General features: G+C 37.3%; 1 protein-coding gene across 2 annotated transcripts in view; it reads right to left on the bottom strand.

Moving 5' to 3' along the window:
* Positions 1-25,768, bottom strand: part of COL4A5 (collagen type IV alpha 5 chain) — a 261,295-nt gene extending 235,527 nt beyond the window's left edge. The window contains exons 1-2 of one of the 2 annotated variants that reach the window (XM_055267729.2): positions 25,707-25,768; positions 25,293-25,493 (exon numbers count right to left, since the gene is read on the bottom strand). In XM_055267729.2, coding sequence (XP_055123704.1) covers positions 25,293-25,373 — 81 coding nt within the window. In that variant the 5' untranslated portion in view covers positions 25,374-25,493; positions 25,707-25,768. Of the gene's footprint in view, positions 1-25,292; positions 25,666-25,706 lie in introns of those variants that run through there. The other variant, XM_055267730.2, reaches the window with a different exon arrangement.

Here is a 25,768-nt window from a genome sequence, read left to right as displayed (position 1 = left end):
GAACCCAGGAGATGGAGGTTCCAGTGAGCCGAGATCATGCCATCCAGCCTGGATGACAAGAGCGAAACTCCAACTAAAAAAAAAAAAAACAAAAAACTTTATAGAATGTTTAAGTACCATAAAGTAAAACAACAGATGAAGAAGTAGACATGTAGGGAAAACTAAGAAAAATACAATAATCTGAAATAATTTAATCACGGTTACCTCTAAACATTTTCAGTTTTTTCCAACTTAAATTGGAACCTGATTTTAAAACAAATCCTAAGTAATATAATATTTACAATACCTCATGGAAATCAGAAAGATCTGATTTTGAACCTACCTTTGTTTATTAGCATATTACCAATTTCAAATTATAACATTTAACCATCTGAGGGGAAAAAATGCCTCCTTTTCCATATCTGCGTATCACGGAGTAGAGAAAACTGAGAATATGGATTTGGAAATCTACTAGGATACAGATACATGTTTTTAGTATAAAGGTTGTCAATCTGCAAATTCAAAAGTGGCAGTAAAATTAGTCAGAAAAACAAATCCAGGCCCCAGAAAATGAATCTCTTTTTCAGCCTCTAAGAAAGGTGACCTTTTTCAGTTTGATCTCACTTGTTAATTTACAACATTAGTCTTTGTTTTCTTTTTTTCCATTATATAGTATACACAAATGAAGGCATGAAGGCTGTGATAAGCTCTAATAAGCTTGCGCTATAACAGAAAGAAGTCTTTACTGCAACTCTGGAGAAAAACGATAGGCTGTAAAAGATAAGCAAGCAAATAGAATTGAGAGCAGGGTAGTGCTAAGAATGAATTTATTCACTATTAACCAAATTCCTATAACTTGAGTATACTATGAATAAAAATATTTTAAAACATTTAAACCCTAGGAACTCAGCCGAATGCGGTGGCTCACTCCTATAATCCCAGCACTTTGGGAGGCCGAAGCGGGCGGGTTACTTGAGGTCAAGAGTTCGAGACGAGCCTGGCCAACATGGTGAAATCGCATCTCTACTAAAAAAAAAAAAAAAAAAAAAATACAAAAATTTGCCAGGCACGGTGGCAGGCGCCTATAATCCCATCTACTCGGGAGGCTGAGGCAGGAGAATTGCTTGAATCCGGGAGGCAGAGGTTGCAGTGCACCAAGACCGCACCATTGCACTCCAGCCTGGGCAACAAGAGCGAAACTCCGTCTCAAAACAAACAGACAAACAAAAACCCTAGGAACTCACCTGACCATAAGAACTGGAAGAAAAAAGCTATTATTTCTCTCCTTCCAACATGTATCAAATATCTTTAGGGGGTGGAGGGAGTTGGGGGCAAGGAAATCCATAGTCTAGGGTGATTAATTTTGCCAGACGTTGAAAAGCTTTAACATACCCACATCTAAGAAAAATGTATAGCTTAATATTTTAAATCAAAATGTAATGGGAATTGGCCCTTTTATTTTGAAACAAAGTAATGAAGGTTAACATAAACTTAGAGCTAGGGCAAATTGGCTTGTTTTTAGCTAGCTAGCAAAACTATTCAGAAGGAATACTAAAGCTTGAATAAATGCTTCCTATTTCAGAAGCCTTCCTGAAACTAAATTAACTCAAATGAACTCAAAATGTATAAGGCCACTTCCTACAGGGTCATTGCTCAAACAACATCCTACAAAGTTAACACAAAATGTAGGAAAGTTAGGAAAAATGTCTTCCTTGTCTCAAAATAAACCAACCTATATTTTTTTAAAAAAAATTTTTAACAGTGGCCAAAGTTAAGGCCTACATATTTCTTGTTTCCTACAACATTATCAAAGAGAAATAAGATAGTCAAAATGAAGTAAAATGAAGTAATAGTAAATTAAAACTATGGTAATGATCACAGTCTTTTTAGACTTCACAGGCAAGATTAGAAATATCTCTATGCTATAGTTAAATAGATACTCTGGGAATGAGAAAATTAATCATAGGATTTCACTTTCCATTAATCCAGTGAAAGGCTGTCTGCTAGATGATGCAAGGTATAGAAATTTGAAATATAGTCACTGCTCTTGAGGTAGCTCTTATACTGTAGGTTTAAATATGCAGGCAGAGAGATAGATACAGATATATGTATACAGATTACAATATAAAGTTTTAGAACTCTGTTCAAAGGAAATAATCTGAAGTGCAAATACATTCAAAAATGTTCACATCATTGTTATTTATAAATATCGAAAAACTGAAAGCAGATTTTGTTCGAATGATTACTACTACACTTGCTCTCTTGCCAACAAACAACTAGGAAACTGTACAAAATGTGTGAAGCCTATGTTTTTTTTTTTATTATTATTATACTTTAGGTTTTAGGGTACATGTGCACAATGTGCAGGTTTGTTACATATGTATCCATGTGCCATGTTGTTTTGCTGCACCCATTAACTCCTCATTTAGCATTAGGTATATCTCCTAATGCTGTCCCTACCCCCTACCCCCACCCCACAACAGTCCCCGGAGTGTGATGTTCCCCTTCCTGTGTCCATGAGTTCTCATTGTTCAATTCCGACCTATGAGTGAGAACATGCGGTGTTTCGTTTTTTGTCCTTGCGATAGTTTACTGAGAATGATGGTTTCCAGTTTCATCCATGTCCCTACAAAGGACATGAACTCATCATTTTTTATGGCTGCATAGTATTCCATGGTGTATATGTGTCACATTTTCTTAATCCAGTCTATCGTTGTTGGACATTTGGGTTGCTTCCAAGTCTTTGCTATTGTGAATAGTGCCGCAATAAACATACGTGTGCATGTGTCTTTATAGCAGCATGATTTATAGTCCTTAGGGTATACATCCAGTAATGGGATGGCTGGGTCAAATGGTATTTCTAGTTCTAGATCCCTGAGGAATTGCCACACTGACTTCCACAATGGTTGAACTAGCTTACAGTCCCACCAACAGTGTAAAAGTGTTCCTATTCCTCCACATCCTCTCCAGCACCTCTTGTTTCCTGACTTTTTAATGATGGCCATTCTAACTGGTGTGAGATGGTATCTCATTGTGGTTTTGATTTGCATTTCTCTGATGGCCAGTGATGATGAGCATTTTTTCATGTGTTTTTTGGCTGTATAAATGTCTTCTTTTGAGAAGTATCTGTTCATGTCCTTCGCCAACTTTTTGATGGGGTTGTTTGTTTTTTTCTTGTAAATTTGTTTGAGTTCATTGTAGATTCTGGATATTAGCCCTTTGTCAGATGAGTAAGTTGCAAAAATTTTCTCCCATTCTGTAGGTTGCCTGTTCACTCTGATGGTAGTTTCTTTTGCTGTGCAGAAGCTCTTTAGTTTAATTAGATCCCATTTGTCAATTTTGGCTTTTGTTGCCATTGCTTTTGGTGTTTTAGACATGAAGTCCTTGCCCATGCCTATGTCCTGAATGGTATTGCCTAGGTTTTCTTCTAGGGTTTTTATGGTTTTAGGTCTAACATATAAGTCTTTAATCCATCTTGAATTAATTTTTGTATAAGGTGTAAGGAAGGGATCCAGTTTCAGCTTTCTACATATGGCTAGCCAGTTTTCCCAGCACCATTTATTAACTAGGGAATCCTTTCCCCATTGCTTGTCTTTGTCAGGTTTGTCAAAGATCAGATAGTTGTAGATATGTGGCATTAGTTCTGAGGGCTCTGTTCTGTTCCAATGATCTATGTCTCTGTTGTGGTACCAGTACCATGCTGTTTTGGTTACTGTAGCCTTGTAGTATAGTTTGAAGTCAGCTAGCATGATGCCTCCAGCTTTGTTCTTTTGGCTTAGGATTGACTTGGCAATGTGGGCTCTTTTTTGGTTCCATATGAACTTTAAAGTAGTTTTTTCCAACTCTGTGAAGAAAGTCATTGGTAGCTTGATGGGGATGGCATTGAATCTATAAATTACCTTGGGCAGTATGGCCATTTTCACGATATTGATTCTTCCAACCCATGAGCATGGAATGTTCCTTCATTTGTTTGTATCCTCTTTTATTTCATTGAGCAGTGGTTGGTAGTTCTCCTTGAAGAGGTCCTTCACATCCCTTGCAAGTTGGATTCCTAGGTATTTTGTTCTCTTTGAAGCAATTGTGAATGGGAGTTCACTCATGATTTGGCTCTCTGTTTGTCTGTGATTGGTGTACAAGAATGCTTGTGATTTTTGTACATTGATTTTGTATCCTGAGACTTTGCTAAAGTTGCTAATCAGCTTAAGGAGATTTTGGGCTGAGACAATGGGGTTTTCTAGATATACAATCATGTTATCTGCAAACAGGGACAATTTCACTTCCTCTTTTCCTAATTGAATACCCTTTATTTCCTTCTCCTGCCTGATTGCCCTGGCCAGAACTTCCAGCACTATGTTGAATAGCAGTGGTGAGAGAGGGCATCCCTGTCTTGTGGCAGTTTTCAAAGGGAATGCTTCCAGTTTTTGCCCATTCAGTATGATATTGGCTGTGGGTTTGTCATAGATAGCTCTTATGATTTTGAGATACGTCCCATCAATACCTAATTTATTGAGAGGTTTTAGCATAAAGAGTTGTTGAATTTTGTCAAAGGCCTTTTCTGCATCTATTGAGGTAATCATGTGGTTTTTGTCTTTGGTTCTGTTTATCTGCTGGATTACATTTATTGATTTGTGTATGTTGAACCAGGCTTGCATCCCAGGGATGAAGCCCACTTGATCATGGTGTATAAGCGTTTTTATGTGCTGCTGGATTCGGTTTGCCAGTATTTTATTGAGGATTTTTGCATCAATGTTCATCAAGGATATTGGTCTGAAATTCTGTTTTTTGGTTATGTCTCTGCCAGCCTTTGGTATCAGGACAATGCTGGCCTCATAAAATGTGTTAGGGAGGATTCCCTCTTTTTCTATCGATTGGAATAGTTTCAGAAGGAATGGTACCAGTTCCTCTTTGTACCTCTGGTAGAATTCGGCTGTGAATCCATCAGGTCCTGGACTCTTTTTGGTTGGTAAGCTATTGATTATTGCCACAATTTCAGAGCCTGTTATTGGTCTATTCAGAGATTCAACTTCTTCCTGGTTTAGTCTTGGGAGGGTGTATTTGTTGAGGAATTTATCCATTTCTTCTAGATTTTCGAGTTTATTTGCATAGAGGTGTTTGTAGTATTCTCTGATGGTAGATTGTATTTCTGTGGGATCGGTGGTGATATCCCCTTTTTCATTTTTTATTGCATCTTTTTGCTGCTTCTCTCTTTTCTTCTTTATTAGTCTTGCTAACGGTTTATCAAGTTGTCAATCTTTTCAAAAAACCAGCTCCTGGATTCATTAATTTTTTGAAGTGTTTTTTGTGTCTCTATTTCCTTCAGTTCTGCTCTGATTTTAGTTATTTCTAGCCTTCTGCTAGCTTTTGAATGTGTTTGCTAATGCTTTTCTAGTTCTTTTAATTGTGATGTTAGGGTGTCAATTTTGGATCTTTCCTGCTTTCTCTTGTGGGCATTTAGTGCTATAAATTTCCCTCTACACACTGCTTTGAATGTGTCCCAGAGATTCTGGTACGTTGTATCTTTGTTCTTGTTGGTTTCCAAGAAAATCTTTATTTCTGCCTTCATTTCGTTATGTACCCAGTAGTCATTCAGGAGCCGGTTGTTCAGTTTCCATGTAGTTGAGCGGTTTTGAGTGAGTTTCTTAATCCTGAGTTCTAGTTTGATTGCACTGTGGTCTGAGAGACAGTTTGTTATAATTTCTGTTCTTTTACATTTGCTGAGGAGAGCTTTACTTCCAACTATGTGGTCAATTTTGGAATAGGTGTGGTGTGGTGCTGAAAAAAATGTATATTCTGTTGATTTGGGGTGGAGAGTTCTGTAGATGTCTATTAGGTCCACTTTGTGCAGAGCTGAGTTCAATTCCTGGGTATCCTTGTTAACTTTCTGTCTCGTTGATCTGTCTAATGTTGACAGTGGGGTGTCAAAATCTCCCGTTATTATTGTGTGGGAGTTTAAGTCCCTTTGTAGGTCACTCAGGACTTGCTTTATGAATCTGGGTGCTCCTGTATTGGGTGCATATATATTTAGGAGAGTTAGTTCTTCTTGTTGAATTGATCCCTTTACTATTATGTAACGGCCTTCTTTGTCTCTTTTGATCTTTGTTGGTTTAAAGTCTGTTTCATCAGAGACTAGGATTGCAACCCCTGCCTTTTTTTGTTTTCCATTTGCTTGATAGATCTTCCTCCATCCCTTTATTTTGAGTCTATGTGTGTCTCTACACATGACATGGGTTTCCTGAATACAGCACACTGATGGGTCTTGACTCTTTATCCAATTTGCCAGTCTGGGTCTTTTAATTGGAGGATTTAGTCCATTTATATTTAAAGTTAATATTGTTATGTGTGAATTTGATCCTGTCATTATGATGTTAGTTGGTTATTTTGCTCACTAGTTGATGCAGTTTCTTCCTAGCCTCAATGGTCTTTACAATTTGGCATGTTTTTGCAGTGGCTGGTACTGGTTGTTCCTTTCCACGTTCAGTGCTTCCTTCAGGAGCTCTTTTAGGGCAGGCCTGGTGGTGACAAAATCTCTCAGCATTTGCTTGTCTGTAAAGGATTTTATTTCTCCTTCACTTATGAAGCTTAGTTTGGCTGGATGTGAAATTCTGGGTTGAAAATTCTTTTCTTTAAGAATGTTGAATATCGGCCCCCACTCTCTTCTGGCTTGTAGAGTTTCTGCCGAGAGATCAGCTGTTAGTCTGATGGGCTTCCCTTTGTGGGTAACCCGACCTTTCTCTCTGGCTGACCTTAACATTTTTTCCTTCATTTCAACTTTGGTGAATCTGACAATTATGTGTCTTGGAGTTGCTCTTCTCGAGGAGTATCTTTGTGGCGTTCTCTGTATTTCCTGAATCTGAATGTTGGCCTGCCTTGCTAGATTGGGGAAGTTCTCCTGGATAATATTTTGCAGTGTGTTTTCCAACTTGGTTCCATTCTCCCCATCATTTTCAGGTACACCGATTAGACGTAGGTTTGGTCTTTTCACATAGTCCCAAATTTCTTGGATGCTTTGTTCATTTCTTTTTATTCTTTTTTCTCTAAACTGCCCTTCTCACTTCATTTCATTCATTTCATCTGCCATCACTGATACCCTTTCTTCCAGTTGATCGCATCGGCTACCGAGGCTTCTACAATCTTCATGTAGTTCTCAATACTTGGCTTTCAGCTCCATCAGCTCCTTTAAGCCCTTCTCTCCATTGGTTATTCTAGTTATCCATTCATCTAATTTTTTTTCAAAGTTTTTAACTTCTTTGCTGTTGTTTTGAATTTCCTCCCGTAGCTCGGAATAGTTTGATCGTCTGAAGCATTCTTCTCTCAGCTCGTCAAAGTCACTCTCCATCCAGCTTTGTTCCCGTTGCTGGTGAGGAACTGCATTCCTTTGGAGGAGGAGAGGTGTTCTGCTTTTTAGAGTTTCCAGTTTTTCTCCTCTGTTTTTTCCCCATCTTTGTCATTTTATCTACTTTTAGTCTTTGATGATGGTGATGTACAGATGGGTTTTTCGTGTGGATGTCCTTTCTGTTTGTTAGTTTTCCTTCTACCAGACAGGACCCTCAGCTGCAGGTCTGTTGGGAGTTTGCTAGAGGTCCACTCCAGACCCTGTTTGGCTGGGTGTCAGCAGCGGTGGCTGCAGAACAGCGGATTTTCATGAGACCACAAATTCAGCTGTCTGATAGTTCCTCTGGAAGTTTTGTCTCAGAGGAGTACCTGGCCGAGTGAGATGTCAGTCTGTCCCTACTGGGGGGTGCCTCCCAGTTAGGCTCCTCGGGGGTCAGGGACCCACTTTAGGAGGCAGTCTGTCCGTTCTCAGATCTCCAGCTGGGTGCTGGGAGAACCACTACTCTCTTCAAAGCTGTCAGTCAGACAGGGACATTTAAGTCTGCAGAGGTTCCTGCTGACTTTTTGTTTGTCTGTGCCCTGCCTCCATAGGTGGAGCCTACAGAGGCAGGCAGGCCTCCTTGAGCTGTGGTGGGCTCCACCCAGTTCGAGTTTCCTGGCTGCTTTGTTTACCTAAGCAAGCCTGGGTAATGGTGGGCGCCCCTCCCCCAGCCTGGCTGCTGCCTTGCAGTTTGATCTCAGACTGCTGTGCTAGCAATCAGCGAGACTCCGTGGGCACAGGACCCTCCGAGCCAGGTGCGGGACACAATCTCCTGGTGTGCCGTTTTCCAAGCCCATTGGAAAAGTGCAGTATTAGGGTGGGACTCACCCGATTTTCCAGGTGCTGTCTGTTACCCCTTTCTTTGACTAGGAAAGGGAACTCCCTGACCCCTTGCGCTTCCCGATTGAGGCAATGCCTCGCCCTGCTTCAGCTCACGCACAGTGCGCTTCATCGACTGTCCTGCACCCACTGTTTGGCACTCCCTAGTGAGATGAACCCGGTACCTCACACGGAAATGCAGAAATCACCCGTCTTCTGTGTCGCTCAGGCTGGGAGCTGTAGACCGGAGCTGTTCCTATTCGGCCATCTTGGCTCCCACATATGTTTTCAAACATTGGGAAAAGGCAGCAAAGAACTGGGGTCTTAATGCCTACATTAAACTTATCCTATAGGCCCTAATTAGTACAATAAGGGGGAAAAAAGGAGTGTGAAGACTAGAAAGAAAGAAGAAAATCTATCTTAATTCACCGAAGACATAATCATTTATGTAGTTAATTTTAAATAATCCATGAAAGGGCTACTAAAAATAATCAATTTAGCAAGACCACAGTGTACAGGTCAATAGAAAAAAAAAATCAGTTGTATTTCTCTATACCAACAACAAACAATTGAAAGAAAATAAAACACGATACCATTTATAGTACTATTCAAATACATGAATACTTAGGGGATGAGTTCAATAAAGTACATATAACACCTGCACAATGAAAACATTGCTGAGAGAAATTAAAGATGATCTTTTTTTTTTTTTTTGAGACAGAGTCTCGCTCTGTCACCCACGCTGGAGTGCAGTGGCGCCATCTTGGCTCACTGCAAGCTCCGCCTCCTGGGTTCACGCCATTCTCCTGCCTCAGCCTCCCTAGTAGATGGGATTACAGGCGCCTGCCACCACGCCCGGCTAATTTTTTGTATTTGTAGTAGAGGTGGGGTTTCACCGTGTTAGCCAGGATGGTGTCGATCTCCTGACCTCGTAATCCGCTGGCTTCAGCCTCCCAAAGTGCTGGGATTACAGGCATGAGCCACCGCGCCTGGCCAAAGATGATCTTAATAAACAGAAAGATACACCATGTTCACTTATCAGAACACTGAATACTGTTAAGAAATCATTTTTCCCAAAAATGACTTATAGATTAAATACAATCCCATTTAAAACTCCAGGAGTTTTACTTGTACCAATTGCCAAGGTAACTGTAAAATTTATATAGAAATTCAAAGAAGGAGGAGGGGTGGAAAGAGGAGACCCCAAAATATGAAAAGAATAAATTTGGAGAACTTACACTACCTGATTTCAGACCTTATCATTAAAAGTACAGTAGTGAAGACATTGTGGTATTGGCATAAGGATAGACATAGAGATTGGTGAAACAGACTAGAATACAAAACAGACCCACAAAACAAAAGTATCAAGGTAATTTAATGGGGAAGGGATAGTCTGTTCAACAAATGGTGCTGGAACTAAACACATGGGATAAAAACTGAACCAGAACTCTTACCAAACACCACACACAAAATAAGTAAATGGATCAAAAGCAAAAACTATAAAATCATTTAGAAGCAAATATGAAAGAAAATCTTGGTAAGCTTGGGGAAGTCAAAGATTTCTTATAAAGGAGACAGAAAGCTATAACCATAAAAAGGTGATAAAATGGACTGTATCAAAATTAAACTTTTATTGTCTGAAAATTGTAGATAAGAAAACAAAAACGCAAGCCACCAAATGGCAGAGCATATCCGCATGACATGTATGTATGAAATGAATATATTATATGCAGAATGCACAAACAGCTCTTCCTACTCAAGTATAAGAAAACAAATAAAAAAGAAATGGACTACTGATGCATATAATATGGATGGATCTCAAATGTATTATGCTAAGAGGAAAAAGCTAGACTCAAAATTTTACATACTGGATGAGTCAATCTGTAAGACATTTATAAAAAAGGTAAAATTATAGGAACAAAAAATAAATGAGTGATTGCCATAAACTGTGGGTAAGTAGAGAGGCTAATTACATAGCAATATGAGGAAACATTTTGAGGTGATGGAAGTATTCTGAGTCTTGCTTACGGCAGTAGTTAAAGGTTGTATGATTTTATCAAAACTCATAGAACAGTACACCAAAGATAGTGAATTTTACTCAATATAAACAAAAGGCGAGTATAAGAAAACGACAAGAACATACCAATACTAAGATATCAAAATGACTAAAATTAAAAAGAGTGACAATATCAAATGCAGGTAAAAATTTTGTTTTTAATTACTTGTCACTAAGATTTAGAGATGTGATTCATTTATATATTGATCTGTTTATCCAAAGAGAAAATGCTAATTATTTTTCTTACGATATGATTTACATACTGTAAAATTCACCCATTTTATGCACAGTTCTGACGAGGAACAACTACAACTTTCATACTTCAGTGGAAAGTACAATGGTACAACCACTTTGGAAAACAATTTGGCAGTTTCTTGTAAAGCTAAAAATAGACTAATGATACAACCCAGCAATTCCATTCCTTGATATTTATCCAAGGAAAATGAAAGCATTTGTCTACCCAAAGACTTGTTCACAAATATTCACAGCAGAGGAAGTGGGAGCAAACGCTGAAGACACTTCTTTCCACTCTGACTCAGTACTGGGTACTTTTCCACCCCTAGCCTTTGCCTTCTTCCTCCCCCAAGCCCCTGGGTCCCTAACACAGCCAGAGCCTTTTATTTGGGGTTCCCTTGTCAGTGAGAAAACACAGACCCCCAAAGTAAGTGGGAAGTGAGGAGAGGCCTCAGCACTTTCTCCAGTTTAGCTTCTTGTTTATATAATCACAGTAAGTGATTAAAGGCTTGACTATTATTTTGATTTTGGCTTGGTGTCTGACACCTAGCAGCTCAGATGAGCTCCTGACAATATGATTGTTTAAAGAGATACAAATTATTTTTTGATGAAATTTAACATTCATTACTTTAAAAAAGATTTTCAGCAAATAGAAATGAAAAAGGACCACCTCGATCTGTAGTTTATGGAAAACCTACAGCTGATATAATAGCAAAATATTGAGTATCTTCCTTAAAAGACAGCAACAAAAAAGTCATTCTTTACTACTTCTATTAAATTTGTACTGGAGGTCCTAGCCAGTGCAATAAGATAGCTAGGACAAAAAGACATAGGTAATGGAAAGGAAGAAGTATGACTCTCTTTATTTTCAGATGATATGACTGTATACATAGAAAATCCAAAGAAATTGACATGACTACTAGAACTAATGAATAAATTTAGAAATGCTGTTCTATATCTTGATTAGAGACTATATTTACATTACTGTATGTATCTGTCAAAAATAATAGAACTGTGCATAAAATGGGTGAATTTTATAGTATGTAAAGCATACTGTAAGAAAAATAATTAGCATTTTTTCTTTGGATAAATAGATCTATATATAAATGAATCACATCTCTACATCTTAGCAACAAGTAACTAAAAATAAAATTTTAAAAATGATACCATTTAGAATAGAATTATTCATATAGGAAGAAATTTAACAAATGATGTGCATGACCTCTATGATGAAGGTAATTAAAGAATACCTAAATTAATGGAGAGGTATATGGTGCTCATGGATTGAAAAAAATAATAATTTTAAGATTTCAGTTGTTCCTAAATTGATCTATAGAATTGTTACAATTCCTATCAAAACCTCAAAAGGTTTTTAAGTAAAATTTGGCAAGATTAATGTAAAATTTATATGGAGTAAATAGCCAATACAATAGCTAACACAATCCTGAAGAAGAAGAAATGTAAAGGACTTATGCTACCAAAGTAATGCCACAGTAATCAATACAGTGTGATATTGGCATAAGGATGGACAAACAGGTGAATAGAACAGACTAGTGAGTTTCAACCTACACCTGTATTTACACATTCCATTGATTTTCAATAAAGTCTTCAAGGTAATTCAATGAAAAAAAAAGAATTTTTCTTTCCAATACACAATACTGGAACAACTGGGTATCTATATAAGAAAAATGGACGTAAATACAAAATCTGAAACTATAAAGATTATGGAAGAAAACATATAATATCTTCACAACCTTGTGGCTTACTATTTTTCAGACAAGACGCAAAAGACATTGAAATGGGATGGGCATGAGGGACCTTTCCAGGGTAATGGAAACGTTCTACATCTTCACTTGGTTGGTAGATACCAAAGTGTATATGATTGGTATACACTTTGTTAAGTTATAATTGAGTTAAGTAATAATTGAGCTGTTCACCTAAGATCGCTGTATATCACTTTATGGAAATTATAGCTCAATTTAGTACTTTTAAAGTGCAAAAAAATGCCCATAGCAACTTTACTTTAATAGCCACAAACAAAAAACAACCCAAATGTCCAACAATAGTGTGGTGTATCAATACAACGGAATTCTACTGTGCAATAAAAGAATAAACTATGGACACACACCATGACATGGATGAATTTCAAAATAATTATGCTAAGTGAAATAAGTCAGAACAAAGAAAATATACATATCATATAATTACATTTATATAAAAATCTAGAAAATGAAACTTTCTACTGTACAGAAAGCAGATCAGTGGTTATTTGTGGATGGAGCATGGGGGTAGGAAGGGAGGGATTACAAAGAGGAATGAAAATCTTTTGGAGTAATTTACATGTTCATTATCTTGAATGTTGTGATGGTTTCACAGGTGTATACATATGTCACAACTCAAACTGTACACTTGAAATATATGCATTTTATTGTATGTCAATTATACCTAAAATTTGCTTTAAAATCATAGAAGTAGGCCAGGCATGGTGGCTCACACCAGTAATCTCAGCACTTTGGGAGGCTGAGGTTGGAGGATCCCTTGAGTCCAGGAATTTGAGACCAGCCTAGGCAACAGGAGACCTTGTCTCGATAAAATCACAGAAGTAGACTTGAGCTCAGTAAGAAAGTATTTTCCTTCTAATTACCAGAAAAAACAGAATCTTAGAGTCCAAAGGGACCTCAGGGCTATGTTGGCAGACAAAGCAGCATCCACCTTCTATTTGAGCATTTTTAGTAAAGGAACATTCCTATTACTAATGAGACATTTCCATTACTAAGTAGCAAATAATTCATTGTTAGAAAATTATTGCTGTCTGGGCATGGTGGCTCACGACTGTAATCCCAGCACTTTGGGAGGCCGAGGCATGTGGATCACTTGAAGTCAGGGGTTCGAGACCAGCCTGCCCAACGTGGTGAAACCCTGCCTCTACTAAAAATAAAAAATTAGCTGGGTGTGGTGGCGGGCACCTGTAATCCCAGCTACTCGGGAGGCTGAGGCAGGAGAATCGCTTGAACTTGGAAGGGGGAGGTTGCAGTGAGCCAAGATCATGCCATTGCACTCCAGCCTGGGCGACAGAGCAAGATTCTGTCAAAACAAAAAACAAAACAAAAACAAAACAAACAAAAAACAGAAAAGAAAAGAAAAAAGAAAATTATTGCTGTCCAGCGTTCCTGTAACTTAACCCATTGATTCTGTCTTGCCTCTTAGTGTTATCCGGATACATCGACTCCTTCCCCAAATTCAACATTCATTCAACAAATACTTACTGAGAGATAACTATATACAAGAAACCAGTCCATGCACTGTGGTGAATACAAAGATATGTAAGATAAGAACTCGGGTTTCATGAATTTTCCAATTTAGTACCTAAAAGTAACTGCAACTTTAGCTATTTTTTGCGTGTGTCTCTTCTGCTGTGGTTTGTATAGCAAGAATGTTTCTGACTTGGCAATTGGATTGAAGATGGTAGGCAAGATGAGTACAATCTAGTATCTACATTTTCTGTTTGGTATTTTAACGGTATCTACCATGATGAACAAAATTACCACATCATATTATCAATTTACCAATCCCTAAACCAATGTAGTATACTGGAGAGAGGACGAGAATAAGATTCAGAAAATACAGCTTCCATCTCTGCCTCTGCAACTAAATAATTAGTTATCATCTTTCATTAATCACTTTCATGTAAAAGATGGAGTTGGTCTCTGTATAGCAGTGGTTTTCAAACTTCGTGTTTTCAAGACCTTTTTACTCTCTTAAAAAGTATTGAAGACCCCATCATCTGGATTACATCTATCAACATATACCATATAAAAATTAAAACTGAGTAATATTTAAAATTATTTATTCATTTTCAAGTGATAACGAACCCATTAAATGTTAACATATATTATGAATTTTTATGAAAATTACTTATATTTTCCAAAACAAAAAAAAAATAGTGGGAAGAGAGATTGTTTTACTTTTTTTGTAGATTGCTTTGCTTTGACAAAAGCTGAATCCTCCTATCTGCTTCTGCATTTCTTCTGTTGGAATACATTGCTTTACTTAAAATATATGAAGAAAATCTGGTTTCAAATAGTTATATAGCTGGAAAAGTGTGCATTCTAATAGCCTTTTAAGATAAGGTTAGTTGTAATGTAGAATCTGAAACTTTATCAACTAGCTTTTTGTATTCAATTACATTAAACTCGATTTTTCTTGCCCTTTGAATGGATCTTTTACCTATACATGACTTTGTAACACTGTGTATTAGTCATTTGGAAAACATTAGTTCACTGACCTATGCAGAGCTTCCAAATGTTAACACAATTTGTTGTACAATGTAAAATATACACATTACTATAATTACCAGCTTCATTAGAAAAGTCTAAGATTTGGGAAGCTGTCACACTCATATTGTCAGGTTCAAGTTTTCCAAAATTCTCATTCTTACTTGAAAAGCTCAAATTTTTCATTGGCCACAAATACTGTCAGTAGTTTTCCTTGAAGTGATAGGCTAATTCTACTCATTTTCAAGAAAATGCCTGCCAAATACCCAAGCATAAATAACCACAGTTTGTCTCAGTTGTTTTTCAAGTAAAAATGAATTTTGGCTGGGCTTGGTGGCTCATGCCTGTAATCCCAGCTCTTTGGGGGTCCGAAGCGGGAGGACCTCTTGAGGCCAGGAGTTCAAGACCAGCTGGGGCAACACAGCAAGACCCTGTATCTAAAACAAACAAAAAAGCGTTCCATGCAAAAATCAACTGGTTCAGCTCGCAACTCAAACAATTGCACAAGTGCTTTTCCTAGAAACAACTATCTTACTTCAGCGTACATAAGTGCTTTGTGTATATTTCCCATTTTGTCATATGTAATATTAAAAAGACATACACTCAAGGGTCAAAATTCAATTAATATACATTAATGCTACATTGAGGACACTCTGAAGTAAAATTGGCTTTTTCCCCCGAGAGCATGAGGAATACAACTACTAAGAAAATGTGGTACACTGCACCATTAATTTTACTCACCATCAGTGCAAATGTCAACATAGTGAGAAAAGTAAACATTCTTCGTATTTGCTATGATACATGTTTATGTCCCCTCCAAAAAAATTCATATGTTTTAAAATTATAATCCTCAAGGTGATGGCATTAGGAGGTGAGGCCTTTGGGAGATGATTATGTCACGGGGTGAAGCCCTCATGAATGAGATTAGTGCCCTTGTAAAAGACACTCCAGAGAAAAAACCCCTTTCCCCTTTCACCATGTGAGGTCACAGAAAGACGATACCATCTATGAACCAGAAAGAGGGCCCTCACCAGACACTGAATCTTAGGTTTGATCTGCCTTGATCTTAGGCTTCTCAGTTTTCAGAACAATGAGATATAATTTGTTGTTTATATGCCACCCAGCCTGAGGTATTTTGTTATGGCAGCCCAAACAGACTAAGATAATATTACTGTTAAAATATTCCTCGTGTTCTCTAATAGGATTTCAGGAACCCTAGGGGTCCACAGACCAGTTTGAGAACTACTGACCTAAAAGATCACTAATGTCCCTCCAGCTCTAAAATGCCTATGAACAGTCAACAACTTTCATTTGTAGAACTATACAAAACACTTGTTTCCCTAGATAAGTAATATATCTTACATTTAACAAATACACCAGTTTCTTACAAATCTTCTGTATCAACTGATCCTGAGGACAAACTCATAAGGTTGTGAAACAGAAACTGTTTATTCCTTCCCCCCAAAACACCATGAGTTTATTTACATATTTTCCACCCTCCAACTTTTCTAGATAGCAATGTGTTTTGGCCAGACGCGGGGCAGGGAGAGGTGGTTGTGTAAGTGACTGGACTAACTCTACGTTTATGTCCCTATTGCACTTGCCAATGTACTGGTGTAGGCATATGCATATAACACAATTTCAACCAATGATAAATAAGAGGTGTTTTCAGTATGGCGCTGTGGGACTCCTTAGAAAGTTTGCATTGCTAGTAAAAAGAGATACACATGAATAGTTCATACGCTCTTTCTACTGGGCATTGCAGTGTCTGCATGTGATTCCTGGAACTGCAGCAGCCATCTTGAGAGTATGAGTGGCACTAATATTAGAGGGCAAGTTGATAGGCAGAGTACGGCAGTACAGAAAAATGGAAAAAACTTTAGCCCTTAATAGTGTCATTATTTGGCTGAATTAATTAACTTTGGAGATAATCAACCTCCAAACTTCTTGTTATGTGAGCTAAAAATTGTCTTTATTGTTTAAGACAGATAGCCTTTTTTAGCACTTGCAAGAAAAACAACCTATCTAATATAAACAGACACCACCATGCCTATCTTCCACATACAGTAACATTTTACTACATCAATTAAATTGTGAGAATATGGACAGAGAAGGACCAGTCCTCCTTTAGCAAGGTTTTGGAGGGCTTGTAAACACTTTACAATAATTTATCAGTCATGTCCCACTCCTAATACCACTCCCCCTCTCAAAGTTCCATATCTCTTTCAGTACTCAATTAATGTCATATACACTATAAGAAATTTTGAAAGCAAACCAGCGAGTTCTCCTATATACAGGAAAAATATTATTTGATTGAATTATAGCATGATACAAATTCCTTAACAGAATTTCTTGAAGTCTTATTTTATTACTGTCAAAAACACAATTCCATTAACCAGAATAGAACTTGCTTGTAAACGGTACTTACATTCTCTACAAGTTAGTAAGTATCTGACATTTACATCAGATTCATTAAAATAAAAAAAGTTAAAAATTAAATTTAGCAAAAGCCTGTTTCTTTTATAACATTTGCCTTTGACTGTCTTTAATTAATGAGTAACAAGGGATTTAAGGTTCCCATTTCAACAGGGTAGCAAGTACCATCATAGACTGCCCTTTTGGTTAAAGGCCAGCAGAAGCTGCTAAAGGCACAAAGTGTGGGTGGACCTGGACAGACTATGAAGGTAAATAAATTCAAGTTGCATAAAGTGAGAATCTGGTTTGTTAAAATGAAAGGAGCCTATGTGTCACATATCACACTGAAGATGTTTCTCTAAAATCCTCAAGAATTACTGCTATTTAAAAACAAATCTTTATAATAAAGATTTAGCTAAGTGTCTGGGTGGTTCATTTATAATGTTAATTAGAAAGAATACATTTTTAAAAATTACTTCTGTTCCATAGCTGCTATCATCACAAGGGGATGAGATGATGGAATGATTACATTTGTAAAAGAAAATCATTAGAGACTAAGACCAAATCAGCCAACCAACTGGTAATCAATTGAGCATCAATTCCATAGTCACTGTAGTAGATAGGAAAGAAAAATTAAGTCTGTCTCACAGGCACTCTTATACACTACTGATAGGAGTATAATTGGTAAAACCATTCTGGAAAGTAATTTGGCAAGAGCAGATCCCTATCACTCAGGAGCTTAAAGTTCAGCTATTCAAATGCCACCTGGAAAAACCATAATGCATAACAGTTTGTGACTTTGCAGAGAAATACATTTGAATTGTGCAAGATATAGGGCTGGCAAACAGGCAATGAAGTCATTTGGCTATTGAGGAAATGTGAGGAGAAGGTTAAGTGAGTATGTTACAAATTGGGAGTGGTACAAAATGGATGGGGGACCTCACATTCCGTATGTACTAACCAGTTTAATCTTCTAAAAAGAGGAAATTGAGGCTGTGATATTATCTCCCCAAAGTGGGAAAAACAGATTAAGAATTAATGAAGGGAAGTTTCTGGAGTATCACTAAGGGAGAGATGAAAGCTAGGGACAATACTAGGTAAAGACACAGCTATTTAAGTGTAAGCCTGAAAGGCAGCTACAGTGCAGGGGCTGGTGAGAGGGGTGGGGAAAGAGGTCAGAAGGGCCTCTCATTTCAGGTGCATATGCACAAAACTCTTCTGGGGGAGGGAGAATGTCAACGAATTTGAGTACGTTATATCACTGTTATAGCTAGGAAGAGATCAGCAGGAGAGGTATTTGTGGAGGGCAAGCTCCACCTTCTGCCCAGGGGAGAAAAGTAGGAGGATATATTGTGCACAAAATTAAAATTTAAGCCCTTAAGGATGAACAGCCTAGGCAGTTATGGTAAAGAATTATTAAAAGATGAGCCAATGGAGAGTCTTTCTTTAGAATCATCTTAAGTGACCGGTCACAGAAGGGTTTACAGAAAGGGCAATGAGAATTATTCAACTTTTCATCATGACTTTACTTTTCTCTATTATCTACCATGTATGAAATAGGGATTGAGGAGAATCTCATGAGCACGTTCTAGAGCCTTGGTTTAAATCTTGGCCCAATCATGTATCAACTGCATGACCTTTGGCAAGTTGTTTAACCCATGTGGGCTTCTGATTCCTTGTATATAAAAGTGGAAATAACATTAGCTACCTAACAGGATATAACACAGTAACCACTAAAAAAAGTTACCATAATTTCTCTGTTGATATAGCCTTTTTAAATATCAGGGTCTACTGTATGTATCAAAGACTTGAAAAATACTTATAGCGTTTAACCCACTAATTCCCCATGAAGGAGGCTGTAGCAATAAAATAATAAAAATATGGAATAAGAAATGTTCATGGCAGCACTTCTTACGATGGCTAACAAATCTTGACATTTTTAAATATATTCTACAAAAGTGAACAGATAAATTGGGGTGTGTATAAATACAAGTTGTATGTAATCCTTTTAAAATAATGTTTTAAAACTAAGAATGTTAACATGGGAAAGTGCTTGATAAGTGATCAAACGGTAAGAAATAAAACTGTATGTAGAATAATCCCAACTTACTTTTTTATTTTAACCAACTTTTTTTTTGTTATTAGCAAGTGCTTATTTAATCAGGTTTTTTAGTATTTTAAAAATTCAGTATCTTCATGAAATGAAAACTGTACCATAGCAATTGAAACATGAATTGTGCTTAGAGTTTCACGATTCACGTCCAAACCTTAACATATCATTTACAATTCAAAAATTGTACTCTTACAAGTCATTGTTCTATGCCAAATGTATTTTTACAAACAGACTATATACATAGGAAAGAAAATAATAAAAACAACAATAATCAAAACACACACCATTATTCTGTGCTCAGACAGCACAGTTCTGGCCTGCTGGTAGAACTGTGGACATATTTTTATTTTCTTTATGTTTTTCAAGTTTCCAACATTGAGCAGCTGTTACTTTTGTTACCATATGAAATCAACATATGAATTCGTTGAATGAATGAACAAATATACAGTTATTGCTTCAAAAGGGACTTTAATCAAATAGAAAGAACAGATAAAATGTCATAAAACAAAATGCCTGTAAGACCAAATACATGCAGATACGAAACTGGGAGAGGCTAAATATTACAAATGTTCAAAGAAAGGTACAATCAGTATTTGATACTATAATAAGGGAAAGTTTCACAGGACTATTTATCTATTCTCACCAGTATGTAAACAGCATGAAGGGAAGAACCTTGTCTTTATTTGGTTTTAGCCATAGTGTCTAGCACAAAATGATTTTGTAGGCAGTACACCTCCATGAATAGAAATAGAACAACATAAATAGAATTTTTGAGTACTTAGAAGTTGCTGAATAAATATCTGCTGAATAAATGTGAACATTATGCTGGAATTGAGCAAAGACTTGGACCCACAAAATTCTAATCAAGATGGAGGGCCAAAATGTGTATGCAGTGCTCACGGGATTGTAGGAAAGCTTACCTAGGCTAGACTGGAGGGAGTATATTGTAAAATGTAATGAAAAATAAGGTTGGATAAGGGAAAAGATCATGATAGGCCTTGAAAATCAGGCAGGAGATTTGAGAGTTGATGTAGTAAGAAATGGTAAGTCAATAAATATAATGACAATAATGAAATCTAAAATTGATTTAACATTTACTATGGTGTCAAATATTATATGTTTTACATAACTTTTCTCATTTTATCCTAAAAAAAAAAATATGTGAGATAGGTGCTACTGCCTCCCTTTTGCCAATGAGGAAATTAAGCCTCAAAGATTACTATTTTGCTGAAAGTTACACATCTACCAGTCAGATTCCAGGTCTGACTTCAGAAGACTCTGTATAAGACCTCTACAAAGTCCACAAAACATGTGAGGAGAAATACCAGAAGAGAATGAGATCTTGTATATTTATTCTAGGGTCTTGGACTGGAATCAGAGGTATCATTATGAATCCATGATTTTAACATTTATAAAGAGGGACTTCAAGAAATCGATATAGAAACAGGTATGTGTGCATATATACATATATTTCCTAGTTGTGCCTGCTGAGAGGGCCTAGAAGCAATGACACCTCAGTAACAATAAGTATGCCAAGCACCCAGATCTTGGCTTCTACATACCATTCTCCAATAAAAAGAATCAGAGCTCCTTGGAGAAAAGATTCTGATTCCAGAGTTGGGGCAAGGAAATTAAAAAATGAGTCTGGAGGCCAGGTGCGGTGGTTCACACCTGTAATCCCAGCACTTTGGGAGGCCGAGGCAGGTGGATCACGAGGTCAGGAGTTCGAGACCATCCTGGCTAACATGCTGAAACCCCGTCTCTACTAAAAATACAAAAAATTAGCCAGGCATAGTGGCTGGCGCCTGTAGTCCCAGCTACTTGGGAGGCTGAGGCAGGAGAATGGCGTGAACCCAGGAGGCAGAGCTTGCAGTGAGCTGAGATCATCGTGCCACTGTACTCCAGCCTGGGTGACACAGCGAGACTCCATCTCAAAAAAAAAAAAAAAAAAAAAAAAAAGAGTCTGGAACATCTGTGGTGCCAGAAAGTAAGAGGGTGCTTAAAAAATGATGGAGACATGTTGAAAGGACATAGGAGCCAATTTGAAGGGGCTCCTGTTGGCCAAATCTGGGTTTCAGCAAAAACAAAAAGTAGTAAGAGCATAGTTCATTATAACCTATAGAATAAAACAAATATTCATTAAGTCCATACTGCTATAAACAGCTGAATAAATATATACATTAAGCATAGAGAAGAGAAAGTTTTTTATTACAGTATAATTCAATCAATCAATAAATGTAAAAATGTTGAAAATTGAAATCAATGTCTGGCAAATGTCACAACAATAATTTATTCAAGCCAGAATCATCAACATATGCTAAAATTAGTGGGCAAATGTATGACGAGAAACAGGATATTTACACTGTCTCACAATATTGCCCTACATAGTCTCACTTTGTAATTACAAAAGAAAAAATAGTGACTTTATAGTGAATAAACCTAGCAGACACCATCTTAACCAAGCTTTCAGGGATGTAAAGAGTCTCATGTCTTACATGTACAGACATCAAAAGGTAAATAAAAACACAAGAAAAAATACAAACTCTTACACTGCCATGGGACAGATACATATATAGATATATGCATAAGACTAAAGATATATATCTATATAGTTTGTGAATAAAATTGGATATGATAGGTAGGCAAATTAGTACAAAAAAAGAACAAAACTAAATTAAGCATGTTAAGTAAAGTGTGTTACCATACACACATACCTGGTTGTTTCACAATAGACACGCTCTTGAAAAGTTTGGTGGATTTAAAATTAATGCAGTAACTGAGTAATTAAATAATCATAAGGCAAATCTTCCTTCAAAACAAATCATCTGTCACAAATTGTAGTAGTTATATAAGTTGAAATGTTTACATATTGTGATTACATAAAATCATAAAACCTTCAACATCATTTGCTTTTAGATTACTTTTAAATAATCTCACTCTGTATAGATACAGATACAGAGGTCAAACTCTGATCTTTTTATTCTAGGCCCAAAGCTATTTCCATTACACCATGCTGCCTCTCCTAACATCAGCAGGAAGACATGTAACCCCCATTATCATTTCCATTTCACCTCCTGTGTCCAAAAAAAGTGGCAGAGATCCAAATACTTTACACACCAGTAAATCTCTATAGACCACATACAAAGTAGGCAGTATAAGACAGTCATTAAGGGCAAAGATTCTGGAGTCAAACTGCCTGGATTCAAATTTTCCAGCTTCACAAGTTACTGCCTACGTGACTGGATTTCTGGGAATGTATTCAACATCTGTAATTTGTAGTTTTCTCATCTGTAAAGTGGGGATAATAATGGTATATGTCTCATAAGTCTGTTCTGAAGATTAGATATGATAATGTGTATTATCATATTAGCGCAGTGCCTGGCACATAGTAAACACTCGTTATGTTATCTACATTAATAATGACAATGATGACAAATTTTTCCTATGGAGCAATATACTTCATAGAGGATGAAGTGTTTCATGGCTACAAACAACACTCCTACCCTTGATAAATTCGTGCCACTGGTCACAAGGAAGATAATACGTTTAAAGTAGAGAAAAATATCCAGCCGCTGGTCACAAGGAAGATAGTACGTTTAAAGTAGAGAAGAATATCCAATCTACCGCACAGAAAACAACTTACTATGTAAAATAAAACTAACATAATTTTACATACTGCCCACATCCACAAATTTAAGTGCATATCCCACTGACAGTGAATCAGTACAGGTATAATTACCTTCACATAAAAATGTTATTTCCATCACTAGAAATTATATTTCCAACTTAAAACTGTCTTCTCTGATTACTAACCTTTTGGCATAGAGGTTACTTTATTCCACCTAATGAATGCTCTACCTAAAAAAAAAATCTTCCACATATTTGTGATGTACCAATTTGGCATGATTTCAGAGATAAAGAAATCATTTATCTATAAAAGAGTAAAGCACTTTAAATAGCAACACTTTTTTGATATAAAAATCCCAGTACTAAACTACTCCAGTCAATGACTAGCCCTACCACCATCCAGTTTTACTCTGGAAATGGTCACCGATATCTCCAGCACTAGTATGGAGAGCCGATATCATTCATATTTTTGAGCCTATTAAAATATTTATGTATGAACCAGGAAAAACAAACCCTTGGTTTTAATAGAGGCACAATATCCTAATGATAGGAAAAGGGGATGTAAAATGTTCTTTAAAAATTACATAGGAGGAAAAGGGAAAGAGCTGTAATGACTTCATGAATACTCATTAGTTTAAGAATCCAAGAAAACAAGCTTGCTCTCAAGTTTTGTCAATAAAAAGAAATCTCATTGTTAACATAAATTGATTTAATATAAATTGATGTGTGGTGTTGCTTTACATACCTGTATAATTGCCATCTGGTGCAAATTTGTTAAAAGTAACATCAAAAAACATATATATACATTTAATCAAACATCTACAAAATCTTTGTCCCTGGGCCAAATGCCGTAAACACAGGACACCAAGAAGATGTTTTTAAAATGAACTATTTTCAACAGCACAATTGTAGTTTTATCCAAGTTTGTAGCCCTATTGACTGGCTAAACCTTACCCCATTAAGATGCTCTGCATCAAAAAAGCGTTTTTAAATCATTTGTCTACTTTGATGGAAGAAAATTATGGCATGCATAGTAAAAATATTTGATATGCATGGTTTTTCAGCAAATTTGCTATTGTAATTATGTTGTGCTCAGAGTAATATGAAAGTCAGTTTTCATACACTGGGTACACACCTTCAGAAGGATAGAAAGAGGACATGTGATTTGAGGCATGCTAAGTGCTATAGGGAAGCTAAACAGCTAACTTAAAAGTGGAACCAGATGAGTTGTAACACAGCAGCTGCTTATAAAGAATTGACAGTCACTCAACCAGGTGAAGGCCTAAGCCATGATCTCATATTAAACAGTTTTTAAAACCATCCATAATGATCACTCAAATAAATTTAAATAATTTCTCACACACTTATTCTTTAGAGGTTATATGAAATTAAAGATGATGGGCTTCAGGCTGGAGAACATTTTCTCTCACAAAGCCATTCATTTTTTAACATCTGGCCCTCATCCCCAATAGGACAGTGGGTGAGACTACCCAGATACCCTTCTAAGAGATATACTGAGGTTTGAATTCTACATTCCTAAAACTGAATGGAGCTTTTTGCTGCTATTTCACATGTACATCCTCCCCCACTTTCCTTTAAACTGGAACACTGATTCTCCTTTGAAAAAGGAGTATTTTCCTTTGAATAGGTGATGGGCAAATTCTCAATTTGTTCAGGTGCCTTGGTGGGTTAAAAAAAAAGTAAACAAAAAACTCATAACTTAGAAAAAACAACAACAACAACAAATAAAGACGCAAAAGACCTGAAGCCTGAGACTTTACCTCACTCTTCTTGGTTTGTTACCTTAGCATTTCATTTGTAACAAGGATGTCAAAAGGGAAAAGCAGGTCAGTGGCTTGAATGACCTGAGGTGGGGGTAGGTTCACGTTTCTTAAGGAAAGAGCAAAGCGGACGAACTTCACTGAGGCGCTAAAAACACTTTGATGGAAGCTGGATTTTCGAAGAGCCAAAATATTAAACTACAGACAAAATTTAAAGAGTGAGTGGGCTGGGTACAAGTAGTGAAAAGGTTAGTCGCCAGGCAGGGAAACACCCGACGGTGGAGGAAGGGGAGGAAAAGTTTTAAATACCCACCACAGCCTAGTGAGCCCTTAATTAGTGTCCCCCACTTCTGACTTTGCTCTTGCCCCCGGAGGAGCTAGCTGCAGGGAAGCAAGCAGCCCTATTTTTAAGCACTTAAACCTCTCCATTGGACTTCAGAAGGCTTGAGCTACCCGTGTTGCAAATAACGTTTCTTCCTAAACATGAGAAAGCAAATTTGAATTCCCCAGTCAAGGCCAAAAGGAAGATAAAGGGCCCCCCCCCCCCCAAAAAAAAAAAAGAAAAGGTAATTTCGGCGTGAAAGAGCGGTGATGGGCGCGGGGGAGGGGAGGAAGGACTTACCGCAGCCTCTGCAGGCTGCCCCCAAAGACTCAGGGCCAGTAAGGACAAGCCGGCAGCCAGGCTGACTCCACGCAGTTTCATTCTTCTCCGGCTCCCGCAGCTCCTTCAGCACCCGCACGAAATTCCCGGCTGGCTCTAACCAATTGACATAATCTTGAGGGTTTATATGGAGAGAGCTAGAGCCGGAGAGGGACAGTGAGGCTTGGGTGAAGAGAAAGAAGCTTTTTAAGAGTGGAAGAAAAAAAAAAGAAGAAGAAGAAGAAAGAGCTACTCTTCCTTCCCCACTCCCCTCCCCAAAGCCGGTCTCTCAGGAGAACTTTTCCCTTCTGTCCAGACTTGCAAACTTTTTCTTCACTCAATTCCTACAGATCTACTTTCCTCCCTCTCTTCCCCCAGCAAGGCCCCCCTCCTCACCAGCACAGGGGAATTTGAGTATCACTCCGCCACAGTTTTAGACTGCACCAGCAACCTGCGAG

This window comes from Symphalangus syndactylus, chromosome X (assembly GCF_028878055.3).
Source record: "Symphalangus syndactylus isolate Jambi chromosome X, NHGRI_mSymSyn1-v2.1_pri, whole genome shotgun sequence".
NCBI classification, from domain to species: domain Eukaryota; kingdom Metazoa; phylum Chordata; class Mammalia; order Primates; family Hylobatidae; genus Symphalangus; species Symphalangus syndactylus.
Note: the sequence above shows the minus strand (reverse complement) of the source record. Positions and strands in the feature narration are given on the sequence as shown.